The sequence below is a fragment of the Rhyacophila brunnea genome, unplaced genomic scaffold (genome assembly GCF_057557595.1).
Source record: "Rhyacophila brunnea isolate RB1 unplaced genomic scaffold, BYU_Rbru_1.0 scaffold_6, whole genome shotgun sequence".
Lineage (NCBI taxonomy): Eukaryota > Metazoa > Arthropoda > Insecta > Trichoptera > Rhyacophilidae > Rhyacophila > Rhyacophila brunnea.
In genome coordinates this window covers 31,727,116-31,754,744 of record NW_028233276.1, presented here as the reverse complement: position 1 = coordinate 31,754,744, position 27,629 = coordinate 31,727,116, and the positions used below count along the sequence as shown (strand labels likewise).

The 27,629-nt window shown below is 31.5% G+C and overlaps 1 protein-coding gene across 1 annotated transcript; it reads left to right on the top strand.

The window, feature by feature from the left end:
• The first annotated feature begins 2,779 nt into the window (after window positions 1–2,779).
• LOC147065560 (uncharacterized) lies at window positions 2,780–26,278 on the top strand. Its single transcript, XM_085957130.1, has 3 exons — window positions 2,780–3,147; window positions 22,873–23,109; window positions 26,057–26,278. Exons 1-3 carry the CDS (start codon window positions 3,067–3,069, stop codon window positions 26,132–26,134), a joined length of 396 nt encoding a protein of 131 aa, XP_085813256.1. The 5' UTR covers window positions 2,780–3,066; the 3' UTR covers window positions 26,135–26,278.
• The last annotated feature ends 1,351 nt before the right edge of the window (window positions 26,279–27,629 follow it).

The following is a 27,629-nucleotide window of genomic DNA, read 5'->3' as shown; positions in this document are numbered from 1 at the left end:
TAACATTGTTGATCTTTTACGTATCGCGGTTCAAGTAACTTCATATAATAGAAGACCTGTAACATTACCACACAACCGCGTCTATCTCTGTGATTGCCTACATATTCATTCATCAAACAATACATTTCACAATATGTGTGGAAGATGTACAGATAATATTATTTTATGACCCATGTAGGCACAATGAGTGAACAACAATGGGCCAAGAACTCTTAATCGGGCGACAATTTGTTTTATATAATTTTCACTTTAATTGTGTTATCTGTCAGTTGTTTGTGGAAACATAATAGATATTTTGTTATTTGTTTTTATATAAGAAAGAAAGTTAAGCTAAGTTAATCTTTATTAACCGAAAAAAACGCGTACACATATACTAACAAATATATTATTGAATATTAAAATAAATAAAACAATATAATATTCATAATAATTACAAGAAAGAAGAACTTTTTATATACTTACAACGTTTTTAAATTCTGTTGAACCATATAAACTTGACTTGATTAGCTTAATCGATCAAAAAAAATTGTACTTGACATGTCATATTGATTTCCATAGTAACGCATGAATATATTAATAATTTAGTTGCTAGGACCCCAGATCCCTAGCAACCAAAAATGGTGTCGAAATAACTTTTCATACAAAACAGAATTAACTGAAAATGAATTCAATTCTACTTAAAGATGGCTAAAAGTATTTTAAAAAAATGCATTGAAATCGTGTTCTGATATATTCTAAAAGTTTCAAATGTCTAGCTAGTCGGGAAGTTAGTTAAAAATCAATTGCAAGATTTGTACCGGACAAATAACAATACGAGTTAAGAAAAATGTTGTAATAATACGAGTACATAATTAAATTTTAATAAATTAAGATAATATATTTTCTTACACATTTTAATCATCGAATATTATACACGCACAGGTGTTCCCCAACAGGTAGAATATCTCCCCCAACCGCCATGCAGCATCTAGTCACCACGTAGGTACCCAATATAGCAGGTGCATTTCCACTGAGAATTTCTGTATTAATCTGCTTCTTCGGATACTCACCTGAACGACACTCATCAGTGTTTCTCCCCTAAATGACTGTCAGTTTTCGTCACGGTTTGACTTAAGAGGGTAAAAAAAATCGTCTTTTTTTTAACTTTTTACTTTCCAAATAATTTAAGGACTGGTTTCATACGCTTCAATTGGACATTCTCAACGATATGCCATAATATCGTATTTAATTTAGTATTTTAAATAAATAATATTTGTTATCTGTAAATATAAGAGGTTTTAAGAATATAATATTTTATCAATTTAGAATGTCGTGTTGAAGCGGACGAAACCGGTCTTGATCATTATTAACTCATATGACATAAGTATTATATTTTAGTACTTAATTACCTACATCAAAGGTAAAAATTCGGATGTTATGAGTGTACCTAGTCACTTTTAACATTGTTTGCCTACACATTGGTAAAATAATGGATGCTCTTAAGCATCCATTATTCCAAGCTCTCTATCCAAGCTCTTCTTCGAAAAATGATGAAATTAAGACTCTGACGTAAAGTCGAATATTCAAAGTTCTTTTAGAAGTTCAAGTTATATAGTAAAGATAGGTACTTACATAATACATATATATATATAATTATTATATTCTGTCATATAAAATAATAATTTTACCATTACATTTGTGCCAAAGTAGTTGCATTATTTATCAACATGCTTGCTTAATAATTTCAAAAATATGACACCCGACGTTTTATTACCGACGTTAAGAATTACAATTTTGTTTAAATTAGTCCATTATATTACCTACCATTTTCATTACATTTTAATATTCTATTTTTAAAGCAGCCGTATAATCAATTAAAAAATATTTTGTTAGTTAAACTATATCAGGAGAGATTCACACAAGGCGTTTTTTTTTTTTTATCTCATTGCAGTCATGAACAATATATTTTAGAGCACAGTAGTGTACTGTTTAGTAAAAATTGATTTGCAATAAAAAAATAATTGCTGCTAAATTAATCATTACCAATAATAATAAATACATACTTAAGTGACTTCAGTCATATTCTTATATTAGGGCTCATTATTTATAGATTAAACCATCTTTTTAATGTCTTTGTTGTTAATAATATATTTTGAGTTAAATCTAATCGACTATAAAGGGATGGATGAGCGTTCGGACGTCCTATTGTTTCCCTCATTTATATTTTATTGTATCTAGGCAAATCATGAATCCACAATTCGGTCAATTTAGTGCATACAAACACTGTCATTTAATATTTCGTTACGCTCGTTAACTGGGTCACTCAATGCAAGCTTATTTAAAACTCCACTGTATGATTTATTGTTGTAGCTCGGAAAAGTTTTTGACCTGCGATAATCGTTAAAACTCATTAAAATAAACATTTTTTTTTACTTTAAACTCGTTAATTTTGAGCATCATTCGTTTATAATAAATAAGTGACTCGTTGATGAGTCAACAGTGTTATTAACGATAAAAAAATAACGTCATTGTTCAAAAACCACCTTTTTTAAAACTTAAGACGTGAGTGAAATACTAACGGGAAAACAATTTGTAAATAAAAGAACAGTTCATCTATAAAAAAAATTCATTAACACTTTAGTTATTCAAACATAACTATTTACTGCTCGGAGTTTTGTTAATCTACAAAGTAAAGTGTTTATTTAATACCTTTCGCTAAATGTTTGTAACACCTGCTATTGAGATAGCTGCTGTAAGATCATTCCACCGTGCTTGCAACTTGCTTTCAATACCTTTACTCAGTCAATATTAGAGCTGTACCGCGTTAACAACTGACAAGAGAATATTTTCACAAATTTTTATTATAACAATCAATACAATAATTAATTTTATCATTATATTAAAATTAAAATAAAAAAATCTGAATTATTCTCCAAAAATTTACAAAAATTGTTATTACACAATTTCTTTAACAAAATTGTTATTACTTCAGTTGGGAAATAATAAAACACTCTTGGCGTCGAAATAATAGAGCGTAAAGTAATATTGTAATTTTTCTCCGCAGTTTTAACTTAGTGAACGAATAACATGGCTAACACGAGGTTGTTTTTCTTTTTGCTGGTGTCTTTGGTTGTGTCCATTGCAGCGAAGCCAGCTTCAGAGGATAAAGTGAGTAAATATTGTTTAATTTATTAATATATTTTTTAAACATCAATGATTGATGATATTTACTGGTTCAGCCTTGCAATTGAAAAGCTTTTATGATTCAAGATCAGACTCATTTATTATACATTTAAAAAAAATCATTTCTTTCGTAAGTACCTTACAACTGCGATATTATATTTCATTTCAGCTCAAGGCAATAATATAATATATATATTTTTTATTATAAAATGAGGTAGTGTTTTAAAGATTCTATGTCTAATAATATTATATATGTTATTAAAATAATATTAATAATTTGAAAAAACGAATAAAAGACTTTTAATAAAAGCTGCTTTTATACTGTGTTTGAAAGTTTTAAAGTAGGAAATAAAAATTGGTTTACACAAGTGTTAAAACACTGCAAATTCAATTAACACAATTATAAGGAAAAAATTTTATAGATTCTTCTATCAATAAAATTATATTTAAAAAAAGAGATCAACAAAACACTTCTCTCACAGCGTTTTAATTTTAGCATATAATATCAATGTCATTCGCATAATATTATGCGAACGGCTATATACCTATATATGGGTTTATTAACATTGACGTAAGTCGTTCGTACTACGATCTAGCAATTCTTATCTAATTATATGTTGGAGACGAATGTATCTAATAAATGAATCTCCTTCTTCTCTTCAGATATCATCAATGTCACATTTGACTTACATAAAGAAAATATTGTATTTCGATTTCCGAATACCATTTTCTTTGACAGTTAGAAATATCTCACAAACATATCAATCTTTCTGTCATCTTCTTTGTAAAATGTCCAGCTTTCAAATACATTCGTTAATACTACTAGGCGTAGAAAACTTTTATTAAGAGTTGTTTTGGCTTTCTTCAAGAGCGCCTTACTCTTCAGAAGTATTCATTATGATATGAATACAAAAATACTACCCTATAACACTTATCTCAAATGATACTTTAACACAGATTTGAGACAAATCACGTTATAGCAAAAACGTGAAAATTCTTAAGACCAAAAAGTCAAAAGTCCATTGACGTCAAACGGCTGAAAAATAGCTCTTATGTACAGATTTAAGATTAAGGTTTTTTTTAATATAATAGTAGTTGGAATTAATTATTATTAATATATTATATTTGAAGATCAAAGATGTAATCATTGTTTTTATTATAACAACTTAACTCGTCACCGGATTAATCAATTATGTATTCAAAACAACTTTTTTAAATACACACGACAGTTTCAAAGTATCTGAACACAACATTTTCTTTATGTAACCCACATTATTAAAATATTGCATGAACAAACTGTGAGGACGTTGTACCCAATTTTGGGTACACCTATTATTTTATTAGCATATAAATCTTGTTATCAAAAGTTTTTTTTAAAAATACTCACTAAATAAACTACATATTAGACGCCATCTAGTTCAAGTTTTGTAATTATAAACCAGTTTTTAAATAACTTTAGGGTGTAGTTGTATATAAAATTCTAAGTTCAAACATTTGAGAGTGTGTATAGGTGCAATACATACCTATCTACATTTACCAGATGCGTACTACACTGAAGAAAATGATTTCGTATTTCCATTTAAACTAAAACTATTCAATGCATTAAAATAAATCTCAACGAAAATATCTGCTACAAAATAAACCATATTAACTTAAACAGTATGTTCAACCTATTGGGTCAATGAACTGGATTGAATTACACAAAATATTTATTAAAATAACAACATTTAAATTATTTAAATGCATTTCCCTTGGAATAAAAGTCTAGTGGGAAAATTGTACATATTACATGTCGCCGTAGCACAGTTTGCCGTGAGCTGTTTTACTGACAAGCATTGAGATTTTTTTTTAAATACGCTTTGTTCTTAGAGTTTAAAACTCAATAAAAACATTGCTTTGATATTGACGCGTATCAAATATCTGATAACGTTGTTATTATTATCAGATATTTGATAGGTACGACTTGATACTTATGAGCAACTATCAAAATTTTATATGATGTGATTGTATTTCTAATTTACTTACTTACCCATACTATAATTTTCGTTTTTTTATTGTATGTTTTAACTGTTTTATTTGGACACGAAATTTCTCTTAATATCATACGGTCATCTATTTCCGATACAACCACTCACGATAAACTATGTTTAGGCCAACTATGTAGTATGTACGTTCTTTCATTACGGTCATGGTAATTTTTTGCTAAGTCGATTTTTCTCTGCAGATTAAATAAAATGAATTGAGAAAAACATCTTGTCAAGGGTGCATGTTTCATTGAAGTAAGTGTGCCCATTAATTATATTCTTATGACACTAATACATAACAATAATAAAAAGAATTCACGATTTTAGACTGCGTTAAACACTGTAAATATATCAGATTAGTGAGTAAATCGTCGAGTAACTTTTCTATTAGAAAAAAAAAACTGTTTCTATTATATGTACATACCCTACACAATATTAAGTCTTCGAGTATCTATATTATATATAGGTAATATAAATACACCCCTTTACTTGGTTGTAAATAACCAAACATTGATGGGCGTATGTTTTGATCTACATAATTATTAGCTGTATATGTATCGTTGCGATAACATTTGTTTATATCGAATGGGTATCTATCTATCTACTCTCTGTTCTTAAATATTACTAAAACCACTATGTACAAAATATAACATTAGAGTAAAATACAACACCATAAAATCTTTTAAAGTATAGTTTCCTGCTAGCCTACCCATTTTTAGATCGCATTTGTACATCATTAAATTTGTTATATTTCATATTATTTCCCTAAAAAAATTACCACTGGCTAAAAGTACACCAGTCATTTGACCAATTCTTATTATGTTATATTTAATTTTACATTAGCCAAAAATGGAAGCAAGAAATACGCATGTGTTTACTGCGCAGTTCCAATTTTAAATTAAAACTAGATTACGATTAAATAAGATGGCGGCCAAAATCTAAATGTTGTTTGATTTATTTCTATAGAAAAGAACATATCGAAATTCATAAAGAATTTCTCAATATCATTGAATTTTCCATGACGTATTGTCAAATGGGCCATGGAAACTCGTCAAATTAACATTTTTTACACTTATACTTACTATAATAAGCTCTTTTTAAACGTTAATCACTTTAATACTTAATATTACGGTATCATTGGTGAAATAATTACTAGAGTAATTAAAAGATGATCTTGGCTCTTTTTTATTGGTTGTCAAGTAAAAACCTAAATTTGTGGTAGGTATCTAATATAATCCCATTGAAATAAAATATCCCTACTATTTGTAAAATTGAATTCTGCGAAGTAAATTTAAATCACATTAATTGTGTAAATGGGCTGTCATTGTCAATTCTTGGTAGAAAGACATTATATTTGATAGATTATACTCATGTTATTAGTACATCATACTTACTCTTTAAGTTAATTTAACCTCTAAGATGAATAAACTGTTTTTTCCATTGATACATCTATTCATATTTGAATGTTACGATAATCTATTGATAGCTACGAACTATTTCTTTCCTTGGTGAAAATCTTGCATTTGACGGTAAGTTGATGTCGTTCATTTATGATAACCATCAATTTCCGATGTTACTTTCATACTTCTCAATATTGTCGGCACTAACTTAGTAAAAATAATCTATTTTATTGTACGAATATAATATATTCCCAATTAATATATAAGTACGTACGTGTATTTTAACATTATTTGAATGGTTTATTTTCATTGTGTTCTTATTTCAAAAACCGGTTGAAATTTTAAGCCCTGCTAGGACCCACTTAGCAACCAATAATAGTTTTACTTTTTACGGATTTCTTCCGAAATAACTTTTCATACAAAACAGAAATAACTGAAAATGAATTCAATTCTACTTAAATATGGCTAAAGAATGCATTGGTATCGTGTTCTGATATATTCTAAAAGTTTCAAATATCTAGCTAGTCGGGAAGTTAGTTAAAAATCGATTGCAAGATTTGTACTGGATAAACAACCACCGGACAAATAAGAATACGAGCTAATAAAAACATTGTAACATACAGCGCGCCGTTTAGTTCTGACCTTGTCAAGTTTACATTAAAGTTCAGAATAAATTATCAAATAATATTTCGTTGGACGATAATTGGCTGACTGTTATAACTCCATACATTAAATTGAAAATTATATATTTTCTACAGGTAAATTGTCGTTATTATCGTTACATTCACGCTAATGATAATTACTAGACAGGTGCATAAAGTGGTTCGATTATAAATTATTGTAATACACACAGTAAACCGGGTGCTGTTATCGAATCCGTATAAATAATTTGAAGAAGCACTTTAGTTTGTGATTCATCTACTTGAGACGATACTATACTACACGAAAACTTATGATGCCAACCAGCCACGATAGTGGTTGTGGATCCCATCCCTCGCCTCCACACTTGGTATTTTAAGAACACCAAGTGCTCACTTCAATGCTGTATACATAATATAAAGTGTAGACTTATTATTTGTTAGAATCATTCTTCTTTGTTAGGACCTCGTGATACTGGGGATCGTGACTCGAATGATGTATCCGTCAGGCTGAAGCCTGCTCCATGACTCAGTGGCGAAGGGTGACTTTTGGGAAGAGGTAGGCTGTAGAGATCAGAGAAAAATAGCACACTTGTAAGGTATACTTACAGGAAATAAGAAGATAATACTTACGATATTAGTACTGATGAATAATAATATGTGCACACTAATGACAACGACACACTGAATCGTTGAAATTTCAATAACTCACCGACGGTATAAAGTTGAGCGATGAGTTTAAATTATGTATTTTCATAAACATTCATACACGTAACATACGCCCAAAAATATATCATTGGTGGCTTTGAAAAAAGCCGTTGTTGTCATTTTGCCATTCAAAAAACAAAACACAATTAATGGTATGGAGCCTTCGCCACTGCCATGACGACTCGGCTTTAACCCTTTTGGCATCCAGTGAAAAGGGGTAGAGCCGAGGGGTTGAGCGAAGCGGCATTGGAAGCATTACGACGGTGAGAAGTGGAAGCCATGACTTCTTCTGAGCCTGGTACCATGAATTTTCGTATATGCTATCGTCTCATATAGACACAAAATCAATTGCGTCTGTCGTGTTTTGTAGGTTTTCGAAAAAGTGTCTCAGCACCAAGTCTAAGTGGCTTATTAAAACATCTGCAGTGATTTGTGGGAAGAATAACCACTTTTGAAGAATGGAAAGATGACTTTTCTTATTTCCTTTAGTCTCGGGTAGATAAATTAATCACAAATTAAACTAAACCTTTTGTGTTAGAAGCATCACGTTTTGTTAGTAGAAGCACATATTGAATTCGAACATGAAATTCGGTACACAAAGGCACCACGACCCTCAGTCATGCTAAAGAAAAATAAGAATGGTGCTAACACACTAAAGAAACTAGTTTTTAATACTTATATACCCTTATTTTCATTAAAATACTATTTATACCTACAACGAAATCAATAAACTGCTTGTTATTGAATATATATTCTTTAAGCCAATGGTCAGTCTTAAATAGTATTCAAAGACAAACTATGTTTATCATGTACATACGAAACTAAGATGCTCGCACAGTGCCATTGTAATTCTAAGTTAAGTGATGAAGAGTTTCATCCACGACTACTTCCGGTGCAGTCACCATGATTTTCCATATATACAATCGTCTCAGTTAAGCGAATCACAAAAGAAACTGTGTCTGTCATATTTGCCCATCAAATACCAAGATACGGAGATGAAGAACGGGAGCCACCACTACTTTCCGGCTTAGCACCATGACATTTCGTGTATACTATCATCTCAAATAGACGAATCATAAAAATAAAGTGCGTCTCTATAATTATGTGTACAGGTTCAATCACAGCACCTGGAATATAATGTACGAAATGTATGACAACGTACCGGAATTATTCCATTTGGTAATACCCTTAATTTTGTATGTCATTATCGCTGTATGAAAGAATAATCATTATAACGTTTTCAGTGGCTGACATAATTATAAAATAATGCCTAATATGTTGGTAGGCATCTAGTGTAGCTACATCAAAATGTATTAGATAACTAATTAATTGAATATGCATTTTATATGGTAGAATGAAATTAAAAATATCTCATAGTAGGTATCCTGCTATATCAGGATACCTACTTAAAATTACCATTAGGGTTTAAACGATAATTTATGAGTCATCAAGGATCCTTTCTATTGACTATATTTCAACATTTTCACGTCTAATAATATAGCGTCTCTTTATGGTCACATCCGTCATCAAGGAATAGCGCATCTGCTCATGAGTTCAAGCTTCCGTGACGTGGCCCTCTCCGTGTACCTCTAATTTCGGAGGAGACATATTAATTATAATATTGTCGAAAAAACGGACGTGTAAGGTCTTACATCCATACAGGTACACAATCATCACGCACCGTTTGGAATCATGGAAGTAATCATTGGTTCTACAATCCGGTGTGAAACTCCAGCGCCTACGCCCTAGGCCCTCTCCCGGAAAGATTTATTTTATTATAATAATCAATTGTTGTTAGCTATCTTATTTTTGATATGGGTATAGGTCTGGATGGAAACACATCTGAAGTGATTGAAGTGGTGGTTTCCGTGAAGAAAATAAGGCGGTAGCTTTAAAAAGCTGTGCTTAAAACAATAAGTACGTTTATTTTGTACTGACTGTATCCAAACAATCAAAGTGTAAAAGAATCTTAAAATTATTATAACTACGTATTTCTGTATTTGCACACTAAATGGTAATTTATCGTACCTACCTGAAACCGCTCCTGAGTAATCGAGTGTGGGACTGTATTCAACAGACTTATTCTAACATTATCACTTAACATCAAAAAAGAGCTAATTGTTGTAAATATATCATATTTATCACTTTACGTATTCTGGCGGTTAATTATGTCAAAAAATTTAAGCATCTGAACTGTCAAAATGTGATATCTTTTAACAGCCCTTCTCTTGGCCGTGTTAACATTGAGAACGAGACAAAGTACGTCGATTTCTGCAAGTTGTTCACCGCGGAAACCGCGAAAGCTCAAAATATTATATTTCAAACAGTAATAATTTATGTATGACGTTTACTGCACGTACGAGTGAGCGTTGCTAAGATAATAATATTACAACCAACCGTTAGTCACTTCGACAGATCCAAGTTATATCTACAATTTACGAATGATTTGCATCTTCTTTCGTGAACCTTTGACACATTTTGAGAATGTAATAATCGTTTTACAAATAAACCAAACCAAGCAAGTGACTCGTATTTATGTTATTAGCATCATGGCGTGAAGTGTAACAAATTTGTATCAACGGTTGTTTATTATTTATCGTACAGGTCTTTGACATCTAAAACTAACTGTAACTCTTCTAGAATCTAAATGATTCTAAAAAAACGATAATTTTAAATTATACGTCTTGCTAAATAACAAATTCGGAAAAAATATTTACACCACATAGAACTAACAGTGATATAAATAAGTATCACTGCTTTTCTATGGATATCTAAGCATTGTATTAAGTCTTATTTAATTATTAGTGTATTTCAATATTTATTTTTTAATAATATTAATATTAAGCTAATCTATGTTGCGTAAATAAAAAAAGAGTAACTACACAACTTATGATCACTCTTCCTACGATATCATCATCACGATTAATCTGAATCCACCGCTGGAAAAAGTATGCTTCAAGATAATTCCATTCTTCCTAATTCCGTGCACTGTGTTGCCATATACCTCCGTGTAATTTAGCTATCCTTTCGATTCAGCGAGCTCTATGTTTACCTTTCTAAAGTTACCATTGGCAGTATTATTTATCCAACGATTCTCTATTCTTCGAGTTGTATTATGTCCATCAAAAATATTATCAGACTATTTTTGTATATATGAAGTATACCTATAATATTCATTTCTTTACCACAGTTTTGAAGTACAGATATACTGCCCCGTTAACTTTATTACAGACGAGTAGAATAAATCAAAACAAGAACATTTTTTGACTTTCAATATTTCAATACCAAACAGCATATTTAGCTTACATAACATAATACATAAAAAATTCAACCCTAGGGTAGAGTTCGTAAAATACCTGAAACATACATATACAATTATCTCTAAGAATAATAAGATACCCATCACGCTTATTCTAAGAGCCACATCTACAACTAGTGATTGCAATACCGAATAAAAATGCCAATACCGGTTTTTCGGTATTTCTTATTGAATACCGGTATTTTATTAAACATTAAAAAAACAGAAGTAGGTGCTTATCAATAAATATACTTATAAAAATCTTTTTAAAGTATCATTTTATAGCAAAAACCTACATACCTACATTTATTATGTTGACATTTAAAAATATGTATTCATCATAATTGTAGAACTAGTGATTTTTTACAAATAATTTGAATATATTGATAATTTTAACTAAAGCCCTCAAAAGTTCATCAAGTGCAAATAAGTCCCGGCTGCAGGAAAAGCTTAAAATTCAACCCTTGCACAGTTGCACAGTCATCAATAATTATAGAACAATTGAACATTTTTGTCACGGATTTTGTCGCGACAATTAATTATATATTTGATGAAATTTGTTTTATTATTTTTTCACCTCTGTTAGATTCACTCAATATATTTACATTTTAGCAGCACATAACTTATAATTCATTTTCAAAAACGAAAACGGGTGTGCTTTCTTAATACCGAAAATTCCGGTATTTTCGATTTTTAAAACCGGTATTTCGGTATTGATAAATACTGGAATACCGGTATTGCAATCCCTATCTACAACTAATAGTTAAATGCTTAAAGCTAAAAGCGCCAAAACGAAAAGCGCAGGAGTAAAGCTCCACATTTGCAAATCATTTCATTAAACTCCAAAGAATTGCAAAAATAATAGCTTCTTTATTGGTAACAGAAAATCACGGATATTTTGTACAACGTATAGAAGAGTGTAGAATTGCATAAAAACGTAGCATTTGTTTTTATTTTAACTAGAGGGAAACGGCTAAAGATGGAGACGGTTCGTGTAGTAGCCGAATGTCTACATTGGGTTGTAGCCAGGACCAAAATAATACGTCATCTTACTACGATAATATTGAAACATACAAGTAAAGGTTCAAATACATTACCATCACGTTATGTGCTCTCACAAAACGGAAAACTACGGAAAAAAAGTGTAATGTTTTTTTGGTACTTATTTAAAAATGTTAGCTTATTGTGACAGCACATAACGTCGTGATAATGTATTTAACGAAGTAATGTAAACATTATTCGAATCTATTGTTTTATATTAAAATAAAGAATGTGGTTTATCGACCACATGGTTTATTAATTTTATATCGAACAGCCATAATTTAATAACATGAATGGCGGTCATGCACTTCCTCGATTTGTGATGAACTTCCTTGCGCACATTAATAAATAATACACTTTCGCGTGAATATTTTCAATAATAATTCACAATCACGATAAATTATTACTATAAGCATGCAATCATTGCCATAACCGTATTTTAATACCATATTATTTCTGTAGCTGTTTTATTAACAGCATTTCCGGTTGAGAGTAATGTGCTTAGCAGGTATTTTGATAAAATGATAAATAAGTATGACTTAAATAATTTAATTAGTTTTCTTAATGTCTAATTACACCACCAAATTCGTTAACCCAACAGTATTCAACAATCCACGTCGATCATGGTGAACAATCGTTGACATTAAATAGCAACCACACGAAACACTTCAGGCACCAATTCGATCGTGTTGACGGTTGTTGATTTATTCATAACCAAAACTTCTGTCAAAGTTTTGGTATATGGCGTCGGGCTTCCGCATGTATATCAAATTAATCTTTTCTGTATCGAAAACTTAATTAACCAATCTATTTACAGTATACTAAATTATAATGATTATGACACATTTTTCTGCGTATCCGGAAATTTGTACGTAAACAGTTCACCGCAGGACACTTATTCGTGCGCCGCAGTACGTGAAATATGAGTTCGTGTAACATTTAATCAAATGACGAGTTCTTCGTTGAACATTTCACCGTAGAGTATATTTGTACGTATGCTACAACATGTGCAAATGTCTTTACTAGGTTAGGTTAGGGTTAATCTAATTGGAACAGTACTATTTTCAAACTATCGCCGCATTTTGTAAGATACGTACAAATGTATTTCACGGTGAAATGTTCAACGAAGAACTCGTCATTTGATAAAATGTTATACGAACTCATGTTTCACGTACTGCGGCGTACGAATAAGTGTACCACGATGAACTGCATACGTACAACTTACATGTAACCATTTTTATGAGGCTGTCAACTTTTTCTCTGTGTGTACACGGCTTAATAAAACTCTCACAATCTAAACTAGTGATCGCCACCAAGTAGTATATGGACGAAATGCAATTTATGTAACCTCACGTACGGTGTAATTTATGAACCTACATAATTAGGTATCTAGTAAATAAGTACATAAACATATTAGACGTTTTTCTTTCACATTGATATTATTAATCTAGCTCGAGGTATTTTGACAGTACCTAATTTGGCCGATGGACAAACAATGTTGGCCACTCCTGATTTAAACACTTGATTATTATATTCGTGGTATTAAATTAATGTTTGTTATTATACTTCCGTTATTACTACATACTAGAATAATGAGTAATATATGCCCCACATAGACCATTCAATTCAAACAGTATTTTGACCAGACACGACAGTGAGATAAATTTTTCCTGTTAACTGTATTCAATAATAATTTAATGCTTTAATAAGACCCGTCGTGACAAAAAAAAACGCACTTACTTATAAATGAAAACGGGCTAATGATCAAACAAGTGACGTAAGTGAAAGAAAAAATATTTCACTGACATCAATGTGTAGCCTATAGGCATTTTTAAACATATTGACCAAGTGATCTGTTCTCGATATGGATATAATTTTTAAAAATTTCGGCTTCGTGCAAAGGTACAAGATTTCGCTAGCCTCATCAAAATTCATATCGATCCCAAAACTTACTCATCTCTATAAAATATCAAAACTTAGATAATTTGGATGATTTATTAAGGCGAAGTCTTTACCTACCAGAGGCAACTGGAGGAAAAATATGAAGCTTGCAATTTGAGACATTGTTTTGATAATTTACAATTTCAACTATATTAATTAATAAATATGTATCTGAAAACATAAAAAAATTTAAGTCAAAGATCAACTTACAATTGTAAAAAAATTATAAAATGTGAATTTGTCAAAGGACCCCATCTTATTATTACATATATTTTATGGTCATATTTATTATTAAAATTTAGTTTATTAAGCTATCTATGTTTTTGTCGTGGAGATTTTTGACTAATTCATAGTTTAAATGTTTTATATATTTATTTTAAAAAACATCGATTATTATAAAAATACGAAGCTGTTTAACTTAAAATCCTTTTTATTTGTAGCATTTAACTGTACTATAATATCCTTCACTCTGTGGAGGTTTGTATTTTTGATTAAAATCAAAATTGGTAATTAATCTTTGTAATAAAAAACATTGCACCAATATTTATAATCTTTAGTACTTTATGGAGGTATACATCATGGTCTCCACAAGGGGTGGAACTGACAGGGCTCTAGCCTGGTGGCCCGGGCTCAGGAGGGGCCCGGCGAACGCGAGTCGACCAGATAACTGAGATAAACACATATCACCAATTTGCTTTAATAGTAAAAAAAAGTCTCCTGCGGTGCTATTTTCATTTCAATAATATTATTATTAAAAATACAATTTTTAATTGTGTATCGATACTCGATAACTTCATAATTCAAATGGATGTACAAAAAAACACTAAATATACACATTAATTTTACCGCATACACCGTTTGGAAAACGCTACTGTAGAGCATCACACTGCCTTTATCCTAAGCGATAGGTAGGGGGGCCCGCCGAAGATTCTAGCCTGGGGGCCTGCTTCAGGATGGGGGGGGGGGCATGATACATATCCAAGTCAAAAATAACGATAAGACGTTTTCTATCGGCGGGGAAAAGTATTTATTTCTCCGTATTTTTTAACTAAAATATGTATGATTAATAAATCACTTATTACCAGTCACCTCTGTCTTTACAATAATTCAGTTATTTTTAAAGTCGTAGCATTGGTAAATTTATTGAAGCTTTTAGAATCTTGAATGAATTTTGAATTGTCCTTTCATCGAGACAAATCCATTGATATAAGGATACGATGGATATTTGATATTTCAGGTAAACGAAAAATAAAGCAATAAATTAAGACGTGTTCAGGTGAACTTCAGGTATTTTTTTATTCAACGCATTCAGTCGAATAATATTCGAGAACCTTTATGCCATGGATTAAAAAAATAATTCAATACGAAAAGAAAGACGTTTAAAATACACGAGTAATTTGATAATTTAAAAATTACATTCTTATTTTGGTTGTGTCTGCATTATGAGTACCAAAATAATATTTTTTATAAACTCTAAGAAATGAGAAATCTTTTTATTGATTGGTTTGCATTCAAAATCAAATTGAGTAATTCAAAGTAACATAACAAAAATGATGTACATACATAATATATTTTTATGAATTACATTCCTTTTAAATAATACGTATATTATATTATGTGTGTCGGTTATATTTTTCGCCCTGGGCTCAAAATATGAAATGCCCTGGGGTTTTATTAATGCTATTTGCACGATTGAACTTTGTATCTAGCCTATGTAGGTGCTTGTCAGTAAAAAGATACACAATGATTGATGCTAGTAAAAAAAATAATGCTATCATAGTAATAATTGTAAACAACGCATAGTTTAATTATGCCATATGTTTTACAATTAATCAAGTTTATGTAATATTATGTAGATTGTAGATAGTAAAAATAATATAGAGAATTAGTATATGCACGTACTAATAATTTTTAAAAAAGTAGGATTTGGATTTATATACTTATTCGTTGTCTCAGATACTCGGCTTAGCGGCACACACCCGTTCTGTAAGACAACTGATGATTGATCTCTGTATCCAAAACCCAGGGCCAGAGGATATATTATTATGGTGATTTGAATTTACTTATTGTGTTAATTCAAATTAAGGACAATATAATATATATTTATATTTTTTCCACATAATTTAATATAGATTAGAAGTGTAAGAACTCTTTAATAAAGCATATACTAAACGTGGGGAGCACCTCAGTCACCTGCGCTTTGCAGATGATATTGTTATACTTTCACAAGACCCGAAAGACCTCCAAGGTAGAATGCAAGAACGTCAGTCAAACGGTCGGCCTAAAGATAAACGTCTCAAAGACAAAAGTGATGAGGAACTGTTTTTCGGACCCTGGGATTATTTGTACTAATGGCACCCAACTCAGCAAGTCAGCAGCTACGTCTATCTCGGACAGCAGGTGTCCATAGACGGAAGCATGCACGATGAAATTGCTCGAAGAACAAAGCTGGGATGGAGTGCTTTCGGACGTTTGAATAGTATCTTCAAGAGTGACCTACCATTGTGTCTTAAGCGTAGGGTGTTCGACCAATGTGTGCTACCCGTGCTCACGTATGGCTGCGAGACGTGAACCATCAACACGAGAGATGTCCAAAGGCTAAGAGTCGCACAGCGAGGCATGGAGAGGTGTATGTTGGGTATCACGCGAAAGGACCGTAAGAGAAACGAATGGGTTAGGAAGCAGAAGCAGTACGCGATGTAATAGACGTTGCCAAACAGCTGAAATGGAGATGGGCGAGGTACATTGCTCGCCGAAAGGACGGCCGCTGGACAAATGCCGTCATCCAGTGGTACCCAAGGAGCACGAAACGGCCACAGGGTCACCCTAAAAGCCGCTGTATTGACGAACTGGTAAAGTTCGGCGGAAATACGTTGCAGCGAGCGACACAGGACCGAGAGAGTTGGAAGAAGCTTGGGGAGGCCTTCATCCAGCAGTGGATTGACCCCCGGCTGATGATTATGATACTAAACGTCTTGTCTTTCTACTTAACAATAATTGGCTTCCTTTGTAGTATTTCCACGTTATGCACAAGATGCACTTTTGCATTCTGCGTTGAGCTATTCATTGTTTTTATGAGTTATGCATTATTTTTTATTACAATTAATGGAATCATTCCAACATTCAATAATGTAATATGCTATTATAGTGATATTTTTCCTTAGGATAATTCATTGTTTACGCTTCAAATGCAAAGGTGGATTACAAAAATAACATATGTAAGAACTGAATAATTTTACAGGACAGCAACAAAACGTATTAGAATCTCTTCCTTGTGAATTAAGAATTAGATTTTTATATGTGATAACTACACAATGTGTGCTCATTTTTCAATGAGAAATGATAATTATTAGAACTTTTGAAGTATCTATCAGAAAAACATGTAAGAGATAGATGTCATTTGTCATAATTAATAGTATTATGTATTTGTAGAAACTTTTTTGTCCGATGTTTTTTTTTTGCTGGAATCAAAGAAACTTTAACATATTTTAACTCATGTCGTGGTGTGTTTTTGAAAAACGGTAAATGATAGTATAAAGACCACATTTTTTAAAACAAAATGACATATAAATCTCAAATATGAAAAAACTGAAATAAGTAGGTACTTATGTTGTTTTTATAATCCAGCCTTAAATTATTTATAGTGTGTATAAAACTGAATACTTCGTTAAACCCATATAATTCACAATCAGAGTCACAACCAAGCGATTGGCAATATAGACGGCATCCAATATGTAAATTTTTCAAAATAACTGCGGTCAGTCGACTTGGATACAGCCTCAACGACATTCCTATAAATTTAATAAGAGCTTTTTTACAATAAAAAAAATTAAGCTTTTTCGTATGTGACAATTTTTATTATTATTTAGAAGCTCTATTACTTATATTTTTAACGTGTTAAAAGTAAACGCCGTAAAATAATTGTATTTTAATTTCTGCTTTGACAGATCAGTTCCTTCATTATTACTTGCATTACATATCAATAACCTACAAAATATTTTCTGAAATTTGCCTAAAAAATACTATTACATTTGTAATTCAAATAATATGTATCGCTTTTTGTCGTATCCGGAAATTTGTATGTATGCAGTTTGCCGTTACAATGAAATATTATATCGGAAATACATGGCCGTATATTAAAGAGCGTCCAACCTCTTTGGGTCATATAGTACTGACATAAAAATCATGTCTAAATAAAACACGGTTCTTGTCGGTTTACAGGAAGCCAAAGGCAAACAAATTTTGAAAATGGCCGATATACTGGATTATTTGTTAGCTTAGGTTAGGTTTTCATTCTTGAATTCATGAATTTTGCCAAAATCGGCCATGAAAATTTACGCGTTTCCCTCCTGACTTCCTGTAAAACGACTGAAAAACACTTACAAAATGCGTAATAAAAACTACCGAAATACAAGGGAAAGACGGTAGAAAATAGGTCTGTTATTAAATTAGAAATACAGAACAACGTGTAATTCCGCACACCTCGGTACTATAGAGATGCCCGTATAGTATGCAGTCATCTCTTTCCAATAAGAAAGGTCACGGCGAACTGTGCTACGGTGAAATGTAATACGTATAATATACAGGTAACCGCTTGTTATAAACAAGAAACAATGTAGATCTAAATTTTAGCAGTTGATCGAACTTATAATAGGTACATGATTTTGATGATTAGTCTTTTAATCATGATGCTTTAAATCAGTTTTGATATATTACTTAGGCCAGTGCGATTGATTAAAAGCGTATCCGGAAATTTGTACGTAAATAGTTCACCGCAGGACACTAATTATTCGTGCGCCGCAGTACGTGAAACATGAGTTCGTGTAACATTTAATCAAATGACGAGTTCTTCGTTGAACATTTCACCGTGGAGTATATTTGTACATATGCTACAACATGACGTGGCGAATTTAATGAGATGTCTTTACTAGGTTAGGTTAGGGTTAATCTAATTAGAACAGTACTATTTGCAAACTATCGCCGCATTTTGTAAGATACGTACACATGTATTCCACGGTGAAATGTTCAACGAAAAACTCGTCATTTGATAAAATGTTATACGAACTCATGTTTCACGTACTGCAGCGCACGAATAAGTGTCCCATGATGAACTGCATACGTACAACTTACATGTAACCGATTAAAAGTCCTATTGACAATCACAAACATTGGAAACGTGTGACATTTCACTTATAAATCAACAGCATTTAATAAGTATTGCAAAGTAAGTTTACATATTGTCCAGTCCATCCAAGAGCTTCTGAAAGACTTAATGTTGCTCAATATTATAAAATCATAAATTATTATCGTGATGCTTTTTAATTTAGGTATTATCCTCTATAAAAAGAAATCAAGAACAAAATAATTATTTCTTTGGTCATTTTCATCCTCGACATTTTCGTAATTCTGTCTTTTTAGTATTCGGGTATTCGTTTGTACACTTATATGTTAAGTTGCCATCCATGGACTGAAACCGTATGCGGTTCAGATCCATGTGCCATACTAAACTTATGATTTTTGTTCATGAAAATACCTATATCTTCACTAAATTTTTAAGTGTATGGTATAAACGGAAACGATCTGATGCTTATAATATACTTTGTGGAAATATATTTCCATGACCAGAAAAGGTAAGCTGAGTATAGCACACGGTTTCAGTCCATAAGTCTTCTGAGCGTTATTCCTGTGAATGTACACGCCTTTACTCAATATAATAGGACTTAAAAAACATAGCATCTTTCATTCTCATGGTGAAATCCCAGTTTCAACTCGCGGTTACATAGTATTTTCTTCAGTCGTGTAAAAGTAACCGTCTTTCTAGACTCAGTGATTAAGTTTAATGATATTATGTTCCCAGTAACTAAAAAAACATAGTATGGTTATCTAGCAATATTTATTTTGTATCAAATTGAAATAATTTTAAAACTTATCCACGTGGTTATAATATTAATGCAAGAAGGGTTTAAACTGTAAATAATTAAATTGGGTAAAATCGTCGAAAGAAAAAGTGTATAAATGATTTCTAGGGTTACGCTCCATATTGAAAAAAGTATACATCACTGAATATTGTATTTGATTACATGTAAATTGTACGTTTAATTTAAACAGTGTCGATGGCCGCGTCGTGGGTCCCTGGCTCGATTCCTGGGTCTGGCAAGTACCTCCGCATATTATTTTTCAATTTCTGTATAAATAGTATCGACCTAATAGGTTGAGCAAGTGGCTGACATCAATTTCTCGTAAAAATAAAATCTGTTAATACAAACCTCCACCCTGTGGAGGCCCACTTACTCTTACACTTACTCGGAGCTCTCTTACTTGTAAGAGATGGCCGTATAGCATTGTGATCAAAAAAATCGGATTGTTCGTCGAACATTGCGAACAGTAACGTTACAATATTATTAGATTCAATAATAACATTAAATTACATTAAATTGATTTCAATTATCTTTCGACTTGATACGAGCACCTACCAGAATTTTATTAAAATTAAATGATTTGATCGTATTTCTAATTTACTTAACCTACCTATTTTCTTCTGTATTTCCCTTGTATTCCGGTGGTTTTTATTACGAATTTTATTTAGTAATGAATTTGATTTCAATACTATACGGCCATCTATTTACGATACCTACAACATTTCATGGTGAACTGTAATACGGCCAACCGTATACATACAAATTTCCGGACACGATTGTATTTACGTTGTTTAGTTTTACAATAATTCGACCGCATCGCTTCATGCTTGAATGGGTAAATGCGAGCGCTAAACACCTGGTAGCAAAGCATCGCCCTAAATCAAGACAGGTAGGTACAAGAGGTAACAGGTGTTGAAAGGTTATATTATTCTATCGGTGTTACCAAATAAAAGATAGTAGGTTATAAAAGGTTTAAGAAAATAAATTGTGTAATTATTGGTATTGAGTAAGACGACATTCCACATTGCGACGCGCAAACTGAATGACCAACGAAAGAGAGAGTGGTCGCGCTTAGTACAACTGACAGCGACATCGTTGTACTATCAAATCCTTTCGTTAAAACTCTCTAAACACCTACGTCTATGGATTACGACTACTTACTTGATTGTTCTTTGCGTATATATTGTTTTCGGTGTAATTATCCCTAAAATAGTGAGCGGAAGGGTGCATCTCTTGTTTTATCCAAAAACCTTTAAGGACAGTCTGTTTAAAATTAATAAAAACCCCGTTTATTATTTTTTTTAATCAATATTGAATCCAAAAGGTCGCTTCGTTGATTAATAAATTCAAAAAAAGAACAACAAATTAAAATCGAATCCAAAATATACAAACTTCTGTTCTGTGGTAAAAATTCAAAAAATGGAAGAAACAAACGAACATATTTGTATTAATTATTATATAATATATACAATACATAATAATAATCGTACAAAAGAGCCAGTTGGCTTCGCTAGACATTACATTCGTGTTAGCATCCTTATCACATAGTGCATGATTTTAATATGATATTGAAATAAGTCTAATAGAGTGCAGAACTGTTTTTGTTTTAGGGTAGGCTTTCGCTCTAATGTCAGTTTGAATGGTTTTTTGCTGATTTGTCACGTCGGTGTGAATTTTTTGAAGAAAACAGCATTTAAATAATAAATTAGTGTGTAATCCAAGAGATCTTGGGAGATAATATACCTGTGCATCATTCATTTATCAAGAATTCGCCGTATTATACTAATTATTATAGGGTATAGTTTATTATCCATTATTTCCATTATGTAGTGTTTTATGTTAATATATTATAGTAATAACATAAATTGCATGTAACATGTACATATTTAACTCCAAATATGTTAATACCCACCTAATTTTTGTCAGGTAAAATGATTTAACCCTCATTTTTATTAGTTTTTCTTCAATAACTTCATTATTTGATTAAGATTGGGGAAAAAAAACACCAAATTATTAATCATCATGCACTTCAAGTTTGTGTCTATTTTATATTTAGACTTTAGCCCAAAATCATTACCAAAACGTTTTTTGTGCCTCCTGTAAAATTTGATTAGTGTGGATTAACTCCTTTTGCCTTTCCACAGTCGATATAAAACGACATAAATCTTTCTCAAATGATAATTTTTGACGTTTTAAATATAATATGTGAGTCTTACTTGTGAACATCAATTAAATCGCAATGAAAATTTATTCACTAATAATTATACAGTTTTTTTAAAGAATTAAGCGTGTCAAATAATAATATATCAACCTAATTTCTCCAAAATATATATTTACATATTTAAAAAAAAATTACATGATTTTTATTTACCTACAACTTAATTATTAAAAGTAGGTTTTTCGTATAAAATACATCAATCATTTATTTATAGCATCATAGTCCAAACGACTATATTTATGTAGGTTACACCTATTTTTGTGACCGAATTTATTTATAACCATAACATATAACCACACAATATAATAACAAAATTCGTAGAAAAACAGTGAGTTTATAATTAGTTCGTCACATTTTCTACAACCTATCTTAACCCCTTCGCCACAACGCATCAGATTAAATCAGACTACCTTCTTCCCTTACGGCGTGACGTCATAAATATATGGAAGACCCCTCAATACAGAAAAACAGTTGTAAAAATAGTATTTCTTGTCATATAAAAAAAACCTAATTAATGTTTCCAGGCTACAGTCCACGATGTCCACCTAAACACTGTCCTTCCAGAGTCAGACACGACATCAAAAACCACTAACATCGTCGATGATTCAGAGAGCCTTCCATCAGCTGATGCTCCATCACGACTGGAACTGGAGAACGAAGAGGAAGTCACTACGAAGGGACCAGCCTTTGATGGGCCTGTTTACACCCCTGGAGCCAATCACCCTACTTACTTCTCGAGAGTTATCACCAGCATTTTTGAGGTAATTTCGTCACAATTAGGGATTGCAACACCGGTATTCCAGAGTTTTTCGATACCAAAATACCGGTTTTAAAAATCAGATAATACCGATATATTCAGTATCGAAAGATGAAACAAAATGTATTAATTAACATAAAAGTTTTAACAGTATTTTTAGACATATCTAAAATCGTGGTTAAATACTATTCGTTTATATAATTAATAGTAATCTCAGTCTTACTGGCGAATATTTTATGATCAAATAATAATAATAATTACCTATACACAATAATGGACTTGCCCGTGCCTAATTTTGTTCATGTTTATTTCCAAAAGTGTAAAAAGTGCAAAATACAACATTAGGTTATATTACCAATTAATTTGCAGTTCACATACACATCTACTATAACTAAACTTAATAATATAAATTTATTGAAAGAAAGAAGAAAGTGCCAATAGTTCAACTACTGTGTATTTGTAAACATCAGCATATTACTTTTACATATTTTAAGGTTTACATAATATGTTCATATTTAGATATGTTTGCTATAAAATATTAATATTTTAATGAGATTTTTATATAAATATTTACTGTTTTTTTCATATTATAATTCACGAATATCGGTATCAATAGCGGTATCCAATTGGAAATACCAAAATACCGGTATTGATATTTTCATTCAGTATTGCAATCCATAATCACAATAAATGACACGATGACCCGTTAACAGTGCCAATACGTGAGGGACCTAAGCTATGACTGGCTATAAACAGATTAGTCCATTTGGAATATCATAGAAAAAACATAATAATAATTATTTTTGTGGCTGATTTAGAGGCTCCTTTTGGAGTCTGCTAGCATGAAATTTAAAGCAATCGCTTCCGCATATGTTCGATAAAAACCCACTGATTATTAATTCCGTAGTTTATTAGGTATACATTTGGATCAGGTGAACGTTTGCCTATTACCAATAACATCATTATCTAAACTAGTTGTCGGCAACTGGCGATTTTGCGACCCATAAATGGTTGACCACATTAGCATAACGTGTGCCCTGTATGTTGAATTATTATTTATAGATTGGGAAAAAATAACACCAAATTATTAATCATCATGCACTTCAAGTTTGTGTCTATTTTATATTTAGACTTTGGCCCAAAATCTTTATCAAAACGTTTTTTGTGCCTCCTATAAAATTTGATTAGTGTGGATTAACTCCTTTTGCCTTTCCACAGTCGATTTGTAATATTTTTTTTATGCATATAATGATGGAAGAAAATTTACATAACAAATACCTACATATGTAGCTATAGTCAGATTGCAAAAATTAAAAGCCACGTTCGCTTAGTATTTAAGATTACAAACTGATTTTTCAACATGATTTATGGAGTTTCATTTAAAAAAAAAACGTAAATAGTATATTGCATCTTTTATCTAAGTAGTTCGGCTTTGGTGAAAAATGTGTGTTTAATATGGATGAATTATCATATAGTATGATGTACATAGAAGGTTCTTCCTGCGTTGTCGAAGAGTGTCCAATCTACGTGTTGAAAAGTAAACCTCCTCCCCATAAACGTTCGTTATATAATATTTGAGACTTTCACCGTTGAAAAAAGGAGGGAGAACACGCGTTGGAATATATTTATCATCTTCTTCATCTGAGGGGTGCTAGACTATTTTGTCGTCTGCACGCATACATTTCAAAGGAAAGCAGAAAGCAGTAAATTAGCCAGACTTGTCAACGGACAGTTCGCATGGCCGCTAGACCATTTTTTTAGTAAATGAAACATCTCTTTGTCAGTGTGCGCATTTTCATTTGTTCGTATGGTCTGGATCGAACCAGTAGAGTGTCTAACTACAGTCTTGACCAAATAGTCTGCGCTAGGCCTAACTGTAAGAACAATCAAGGAACTACGAATAAACAATGGAATATGAACGGCAAAGTGGTTTTTGGCGATAACGCGGAAAGACCACAACAGAAACTATATAATATTACAATATTGCTTTGTTTTATTTATTATCCAAAATTAATTTAATGACATTTTATATATCATTATCCAAGGCCGAATATAGACAAAATAGTGTTAGTTAATATTTTTTTTATGCAACACAGTAAGTAACCTGTTCTCAGTAAATGAAGATTTTCGATTGTAGGTATATTTCATTCAAACCAATTAAAATATAACCACTTATTTCGATATGAAACAATCATCATTTTCTACAAACAGTTTACTATTATTTCACTCAAAGTATGACCAATAACTACCTGCACTACAATTAAAATTTAAAGTTTTGTGTCACGTCCGGATTTTAGTGGACCTTGGAGTGAATAGTACCTATAATAAGAATAATCAATATTCTTGTTCAGATGGGAGCACGGCTGACTGTATTCAAGCCATGGACCTGAATTGCGAATTATGATGGTTGTGCTAATTATTGATTATCTTCGAATACAATGCGGTAACGTGTTCGTAATAGATGAAGATTTTTGATTGTATATTTCGTTCAAATTAATACCATTTATTTAAATATGAAAGAATCACCATTTTCTGTAAACAGTTTAGGTACCACATTGCACTTGAAGTATGAAAAATTAACAAGCGTTATCATGAAAACGGCGTTCAGAGATATTGGCAGCCAAACATTTTAGTTACGGATAAACAGCATGCAACGCGTGGTCAGTTTGAACTGCCTGCTGCCACCTCTTGTTAGAATATCAAAGTAATATTTGGTGAGTGCATGCATAGGTGTATGCCGCGTAATTTAAACCGATTTACCAAAAAACAGCGTTATCGCGATAACGCTCGTTTTCCGGATATGGGCTCAATTTGTACTTCTGTGCAAAGGCCTGATCATGGTAGGCTTTCAATAATTATGTCAATTTCGAAGACTAGTTGTTTCACGTACCTATTTTATCTGTTATAAGTAATATTCACAATCTGATATATTTTTTTATTATTATTTTCAGATTCCCATCGCAGTGTTGACAGCCGTCAGAAATCTTTTGCAGACCACAGCTCACCCCAAACTTCCTCCACCATCATAAGAAAATAAATCGAATAGATTGTTATAATAGATCTCTCAAGTAGCATTTATAAAAATGTTTAAGTATAATGTTACTCCAAGAATGTGCTTTTGTTCACTCGTCGTGATAAAGTTCGGCAATTAGCTTTTTAGCTTCGAATTTGATCAGAATTATTTCATAGTAACATTTGGAAAATACCTTATGTAGATGTGAGAAATGAAATATATTTTTTTATATAAATAAATAATTATTCATTAAGTATCATATTATGCTGGAAGCTTTTGTAATTAAAAAATGAACTGAAATAATACTAATGACGTTTTCTTATATCCACACCAACATACATAATAATGTATAGTACTTTTTTTTTTAATTATATAAATTCAAGTCCATGACCGACTACGCAACGGTCCTTCAGGATCTTTATCCCGTGCTCTCTCTCTCTTTCTTCAGTTGATCACACTCATCTCTCTGCGTAGCTCTTGACATCATTCGCCCAACTCCTACAGGGAGAAAATTAGGCTTTATGCAGAACTGTAGATCCTTCACGTCGACCGGCCCATCAGACTCTTAGCGCCCTCCATATATAGTCTTTATTAGGTTTAAATTATTCGGGATGCTCAGCATTCTCAAAACCAACGGATGCGCTCCTTTGGTTTTCTTTAACGATTTAAGTATTCTAAAATTTTAAAATAATATTTTTAATTAAGTTTGCCAAATTCATTATAAGTAATATATACCTACGCATAAACGAGAAAGGGAATACCTAAGTTGAATTAAAAATATTCATACAGAACCATTCAAAAAATATATATTCAAAACTGAAAATGGGATAGTACAAAACTTAAATCAATTATAATATAAATATAAATTGATCGAGTGACCCTCATTCGATTGGATTAATTCTCTAAATATAAGTTTCCTTTCAACGTTGCCCCAAGCTGAATCTTTTTTTGTCTCACCCGAAAAGTAGTGCTTTTGAGTTTTGGAACCTATGTAGTACGGTTTTTGATAATGGAACAAAATTACAGCGTGTACAAGTGTATGAGCACGAGTTAAATAATAACAAGATAAAAAGAACTTTTTATATACCAAATTTTTTAATTTTCTGTTGAATCATACAAACTTGACAAGTATATGCATTAATAATTTAGGACAAATAAGGTAATTGTCAACAAATCATTTTTTTGCTATTTTGCAACAAACAAACATATATAGAATACTGAAATGTCCTTTTGATTTCCATAGTAACGCACGTATATATTAATAATTTATTTGTACTATATACTACCATTATCAACCAATAATAGTGGATTGAATTACGGATTTCTTCCGAAATAACTTTTCACACAAAACAGAATTAACTGAAAATGAATTCAATTCTACTTAAAGATGGCCAAAATTATTAAAAGAATGCATTGGCATCGTATTCTGATATATTCTAAAAGTTTCAAATGTCTTGCTAGTCGGGAAGTTAGTTAAAAATCGATTGCAAGATTCATACTGGATAAACAAC